We start from the raw sequence: 7,069 nt of genomic DNA, 5'->3' as shown, positions 1-7,069 counted from the left end.
ACAAGTGCAAACCTAAAAAATATAACATAATGACATGCCAATTTATGCCCATAGGTCATTCTTACGTAAAAAATCACGCTGGATTATCCAAAGGAGCTTAGCAGGTTCAAAAACAACATCTTGCCCCTACAGAAACATCAATGGATAGCAAAGCTGATGCCTGGAAAATCTCATTTCTTTATTCTTATTTACTTTTAGTATGTTAAGATAATATCCTGATAAAATATTAAGAAGGTGCAATGATTACCTTCACTCTTTTAGGGATAATACATGCAAGAAAAACAAACTAATATTAGTGGAAAAATTGGAAACTAGGGATTAAAGTAAATGAATTTAACCTACGCATATAGCATTTGGGACACTGTTAAGCCAACAAGTTACTAAATACCTTCCATAAGATTCTTCAACAAACTCAACTGCAAATGATAATCGAGATATATCTGCTTCACGAATCTAAGCATAAAATGAAACCAACACATTATCATAAACTAAATCACATAAATACATATTTTGTTCTAGTATAGACCAAGAAATTGAACTACAAGCTTTCAGGCATACTAAGATAACTCTGTTTAGAGAAAATAATGAATGGACTAATGGCACTTAATATATGTTTTTAGTTACTCAAGAATCATATGTACATATACGTAATACAGGAGTAATAAATTGTGTGCACATAATATCATTACAAAAGAACGTGCTTCACCAAATTTGACAAAACCATAATCTGATTAGAATATTTATACTGACTCAACAAATCATCATGCAACACGAGATAAAGAGAGATGAGTGTCATAGGAAAAGTAACAAACCGTCTCAAGAAGGTTATATATAAGCACAGAGCTCATTATAGTAGCTAGGGGAAAAATCCTGAAAGACGAGTAACTAAAAATCATAAATATCCGTTGACAGCCATTTTTTTTCCTTTTAAACATGTTTGTTTTAAGCGAATGTGGAAATCGTGTACTTTGGATATCACCTGTCATTGTATACATTAGATTTTCGAACACTTTCAAAACCCTCTATATCAAGATAGAAGACAGATGTTTTTACTCCATCTATATCCAATTCCAGTGGAGCTCCCCAAACCCATATTCCTGAGAAGAACAATTAAATAGTTTGAGCTCCATCTAGAAATGGCTTGTTATCTACGTCCCACCGACAGAATCCATATCCCAGATAAATCTAGTATACCTTTTGTTTTAGTATCACGCATATGCCCCACACCAAAACCTTTAAAATTTGCACTTTAATCTCAAGAATGAGAAGGACTCAGATCACAAGATAACATATGCAGTAACATGTTACATGCCTAAATAAATAGACAGCACCTTTGTAACATGAAAGGGAGAGAAGTTGATTGAGTAGAAAAGATTTTCCAGATCGATATGGACCAATAACCTGGTAAGGCGCACCCAAAAAATGGTGTCAAATGTAGAAAGCAAATATATTGATAGAGCAACTTAGGCAGACAAGGTTTTCTATGAACAATATAAGCTCCATGACATGCAGACAGAGATAGGATAGGCCAATAAAGACCACCAAAATGACTCAGTAAAAAAAACAGATTAAATATATGGAATATACTCATCCTTATATCTCATTGTAAGCACATATGAATTACTGATTCTGCCATGCATTAGGAACTAATTAAATAAGAAATTGCAAGTTGACACTTAGATGGAGACTAATCTAAACTTACAGCAACAGCTGCAATAGGAGTTGTTCTTCTCTCAATTGCTTCCAGACCTTCTCTTGAAAGGCGGAGTTTCGTGTGTCCAGGATCAGGTTCTATAATAGGAAACCAGCAATAATAATGAGCAGCATCAGAATGACTGAAAAGGTAGGTTGCCTTCTCATCTCCTAGTGAGATTTGGCCAGAAGCATAAAACAGTTAGGTAGACTACCTTGTGAGTGGGTCTGCATGTAACAAAATGAAGGAGGCAACATAGAGTAAATTATAGGAGGAACATTGGTTTAATGTAATATCTTTTTTACTTGATAGGAGGGAGATTCAACCAAGATATATCTAAAGCAATTCTACTAAACAAGATGAAATGACCACAAAACAGGGAGACACGTCACAAGTTGATGTAAAAGAAGACATTTGTTCAAATGGATCTTGCTTAGTAAGTGTACTTTAACTATAGACCTACTATGAATTAGCAAATGTTTGTAAAGTATTCTTGAAATCGTAACTTTTGGGTAGGAACTCCATAAGTAACATGTTTAGGGGTGTGTCACCTAAAACTTAAAAATATTCATGAATATGTAGGTAAATGAATGATAAGGCATATGCACGTGTTAAATTACCAAAATAAAAGGCTAGCTCAAGGAACAGATATATGAACGACATTTTCATGTAACATATAGCTCCTCATGCAGTTGTCAAAATTTCTTGGTAATTTTAGTTAAGCAAATTACTAAGGCTAAGGGCCAAATTACATAAATATGTAGACATGTTAGGTTAATAATCAAAATAATTACGTTCTGTGTTTTGGCGTTCAATCAATGACTTGCATCTGACAAAAAAATAGAAATTTTTGCTCCTGTTCATGGAGCATGTAGGCTAGAGGGCTTCGCAACAAATATCTATATTTCTCTTTCTTTATTTAGTTTATCGTCTGCAAATGTACATTTTTCTTTCCGGACACTAGTAACACGTGTGCAGCCCATGAACTATAAGGCTCTAGCCTCTAAGTCATGACTACTTGTTTTGGATTTTAATGGCCTGGTTTAAATATTACTGATAACAAAGATACAAAAAAACTTTGCACTATTTCCATATCAATCCATTCAAGGTCAGAAAACTGACTTTACCATAATAACAGATATCATGTCAATCTCCAGAAAAATTACTGTAAACATTTTATAAAATTTTATTGCTTAGAGATACAGAAAAGTCTCTTTACTCAAACCTTTATCATCACAACTTTATGAATGTCAAAATACAATTATGAATACCATGTAGCCCCAACGAGGTTGTAAAGACCGTTATGTAAACAGAACATTTGAAATAAACGCGGCTAATAAACCGGAAAACTTAATCTAAAGCATAAGAACGATTTTTGTTCTCTTCAACATTCCAAGATTATATATTTTCACACCAGAAAAGAAGAAAAACATAGAGCATCACCAAGAGGAAAGAAACCATAACGAACCCATATCCAGAAATTAGAAGCAAATGCATTATGCATATGTTGGCAAACAAAAACTTACGCTTGATGATGATTTTCAATCGAGGAGGACCCAGATGATAAAAGAGAGATAAAAATAGAAAAAACAGCGACCGGACTGTAACTCTGCATCTTCGATCTTCGAACCAATCATTATCTTTAAAATCTTGATAATGTGATACATTTACTATTACAGGCAAAAATACATGATTGCATAGAAAAAGAATCCATTACAGAAGAAAATGCACAAAAAAAAGGGTAGAAATATTAGAAGGAAAATGCTAGGATTGAATTTGAAATGCAGTAGGTACTATAGAAGGATTTTGAGATGTGAGAACTGAAAATCTCAAGGGCACAGATTAAGCACCTGCTTGACTCCATTTTTTTCCATTCTTTTCCTTTATTTTCAATAAAATAATATTACACATAAATTTTAAAAAAAATATTTTTTTTAATCATACAATTCCCGTCAATTTACTATTCCATAATTCATTACAAGAAATTAATTGAGTTCAAATAGGGCCTAAAGTCGTGGACCCCAATTTAACACGTGGATTAATGTGTAATAATCAAAATTTTCTTTTCTTCTCTAGGATTTTGGATCTCACGTAGATCATGTATGTTGAGTATTTCCCTCTTACGAACATAGAGAACCCCGTGTGTGTGTAAAGAATAAAAAGGTAATTTGTAATAGTAAATTGATAGAAAATGTATAAAATTTTATTTTTCAAAAAATTCGCTCTCTCTATCTCATCTATCTGTTATCATCTACCCACAAATAAAAATTGAATAAATACAATATTTTCTATGTTGAAAATTAAATCAATCAAACATATTTAATTGACAATTTTCATGGAAATAAGTTCGAAGTAATTGAATTACCTAAAATTTATTTTCTTTCCATACAAGTTTCATATTTGCAATCAAACGCACCCTTAGAGAAAAATGCATTTTCAAAAAATTAGAATCAAACAAGGGCTTAATCAGATTTGAATTTTATTTTTCAAAAATTCATTTTCTATAATACATTTTTTCAATAAAATAATTCTATACATAAATTCAAATTTTTTCTTACTTATTAATTACAAATTCTTCAAAACATCAGTATTACAAAACTTACTTTTACAAAAAAATAAAGCTCAAACAAATCCTTCTTTTAGTATTTTTATCCTTTTTTCTAAAGTTCACTATTTGATCACAAGCCAACCTTTTTTTTTTTTTTTTTTAAAGTTCACTGTTGACCTAAAAATGTGCCAAAATGTGTCGATTTCAAATGATATCCACGTAGACAAATTCTAATAGATCTAGAATGGATACTCAATTGGATATAAGGCTATCAATCATATCTGCATGCGTACATAAGTGAGATGTTTATGATCGATAGTGTTGTTGAGGGAAGAGAAGATAATGAGAGTAAATATTTATAGAGAGGAAGTTGTGATACTCTGTTTGTTTGTATGAAAACCCATCATCTACAATGTTGTCAAGACTGTTATTCATAGTAACTAGGGCGACGTGGTTACCATTGGATCAGATTCACGTGGCTCCATCTGCTAGATCGAAGTGTCGCATTATCCTGTCTTGTCTTGATTATGTTGACCTCTAAAAATGGCTCTTCCACGTGGCCAACTTGTAGCTACTCCACGTATTCCTCCCTACGAAATGAACAAACTGTCAGGCGCACACGGCCGAACCGACGGGGGTGGCGGCCGTATACACTCCGACGGTCAAGTCAGGTTTGGGTGGTCGGAACAGTGTCCAGGGACTATACAAATCAATCAGTCAATAAAGGGGGAGGAGAATGTATAAACTTGTTATGGAGTGCTATCTATTGAGAGTTTCATTACCTTTGCCTCTGGCCAATCTTTGGGTATTTATAGGTGGTATGAACCGTGGGATGTGGAACACGTGTATACATCTGACGGTATGAAGCGTCTGCTCATAGGCGTCAATCAGCCGCGCTTGTAGAGTGGGCGGACAGTTTGTTTCCCCCGAGTTGAATTGACATAAAGTTGATAAGTCACATCAAATAGCTTTATGGGGGACGTCAAATCAATTTAAACCTTATATGCAGAGCAAATCTTAAATTGGCAGCGAATCTTCTAACGGGGGTCCACTTGAACCCGACCTCGGAGACGGGACACTTCGGCAGATCAGTGACAGGAATCGGTGTATCACTTTGGAGAAGCTTCGGGAGGTCGGAGTGGTCTATTTGATTTCACCGGCTTCGGAGTGGCGAGATGACACTTCGGTACTTCGGTACCGAGGCTCGTAAAATGAGGCGTAACAGTGGTCCCCCAAATCCGAGAATGAATATTTATATTATACGTGGATTTGTTTCCCTGACCGGATCGCGGCATGGGGGTAGCTGAAACTTTGTAGAGCATGGGAAGAACGCAGAGCCGAGGCGATGAGCCAATGGTACGCTCGCGTCGGGTACGTTAAAGCGTCATAAAAATTTTAGGGACTCGTCTTCACCGAAGCGTTGGCAGGAAGAGGGAGACGGCTCAAGCTTTGCAAAGCATGGGAGGGGACGCAGCGACCGAGGCGATAGCAAACGGGGCGTTCGCATCGGGTGCGTCCAAGCTTTGTAAAGTTGGGGGACTCGTTTCTCGCTGAAGCGTTGGCGAAAAAAGGGGTCGACGTGTGGGGAGATGGCTCGAACTTCATAAAGCATAGGAGGGAACGCAGCGCCCGAGGCGATTAGCCACTGGGGCGTTCGCATCGGTTGCGGCTAAGCTTTGTAAAGTTGGGGGAGGAGATCATCCGAGGCGACCCTGAAGTCCAATGATTTGACAACTATTGCGTGTTTCCAAGGTGACAGTTGGGTACCACGCCCATTCCCCTAGAAGGCTGCTGCGGCCAGTAATTATTATTGACGGCTGTTGGTAACCGAGGCGACGCGTTTCAATTTAGCGTGAAAGCCACAGCGACATCTTGGGCGTAGATCAAATCTGGCGTTTCATTTCAACGGCTGGGATCGAGAATACAACGAACGGTTTAGATTGATCGTATTTGAATTCAACGGTGGAGATTGGATTTGTCTTTCCTATAAAAGGTGAACTTTGGGGGCTTATCAGAGTTTCTACCTTTGCCATACGAAAAAAACAAAATTTTCTCCCAAATTTCCGGCGATTTTCGGCGTTCTACAAGCAATTCCGACGACAGAGAGAGCGATATTTCCGGAGATCTTGCACCATTTCCGGCTAGGAAACACTTCCAAACCCGTAAGTTTCAGTACCCATTTAGACTAAAAATTTCTTAACGAATGGCCTCGGAAGGGAGTTCTGGTTTGGGTAGGAGTTTAGAAATAGTGAGGGTGGACGAGCCCATTGTGGCGACCTCCTCAGAAATAGCCGGGGCCATAATGGGGGGGGGAAAACATGTGGAAGCGACCAGATAGCCCTCCGGATACTTCTGTGCACTGGGGGGCGTCGGACTACCCATCAAACTTGAGGGAGGCCGACCTTGGTAGACTTAGGACAGAATATAGGATCCCGGACAGTGTGGATCTGATTCTCCCAGGGCCGGAAGAGAGAGCTTGTTACCCAAGGCCGGGCTGCGTGGCCATTAGTGAGGCGATCCTTAGGGCCGGACTTAGGCTGCCTATTCACCCGTTCTTTAGGTTGGTGCTTAGGTCTTACGGGCTAGCCCCGACGCAGCTCAATCCGAACTCCTGGAGCCAAATGGTGGGCTCCTGGATGTTGTGGAAAGAGGCGTCGTTAGGAGTGGAGATGCCCCTTTCCGTTTTCCAGACTCTCTACATACCCAAGGTTACTGCCGGGGGGGATAAGACCCGGGGTTGGTACTACCTGACGTCATGGGGTTCCCACACTCCATTTGTGATCGATCTGCCGAGCTCCATCAAGGAATGGAAGAGCTCTTGGTGCTGG

The 7,069-nt window shown here is 38.3% G+C and overlaps 1 protein-coding gene across 1 annotated transcript in view; it reads right to left on the bottom strand.

The window, feature by feature from the left end:
• Positions 1-3,472, bottom strand: part of LOC111411834 — a 5,183-nt gene extending 1,711 nt beyond the window's left edge. Inside the window, exons 1-7 of the mRNA XM_023042463.1 lie at positions 3,220-3,472; positions 1,908-1,920; positions 1,703-1,791; positions 1,332-1,401; positions 389-453; positions 248-254; positions 66-126 (exon numbers count right to left, since the gene is read on the bottom strand). Coding sequence (XP_022898231.1) covers positions 66-126; positions 248-254; positions 389-453; positions 1,332-1,401; positions 1,703-1,791; positions 1,908-1,920; positions 3,220-3,308 — 394 coding nt within the window. The 5' untranslated portion in view covers positions 3,309-3,472. The remainder of the gene's footprint in view (positions 1-65; positions 127-247; positions 255-388; positions 454-1,331; positions 1,402-1,702; positions 1,792-1,907; positions 1,921-3,219) is intronic.
• Between the last annotated feature and the right edge of the window lie 3,597 nt (positions 3,473-7,069).

The sequence above is a fragment of the Olea europaea genome, chromosome 16, assembly GCF_002742605.1.
Source record: "Olea europaea var. sylvestris chromosome 16, O_europaea_v1, whole genome shotgun sequence".
NCBI classification, from domain to species: domain Eukaryota; kingdom Viridiplantae; phylum Streptophyta; class Magnoliopsida; order Lamiales; family Oleaceae; genus Olea; species Olea europaea.
The sequence above is the reverse complement of the archived record's forward strand: the minus strand, read 5'-3'. Positions and strand labels throughout refer to the sequence as shown.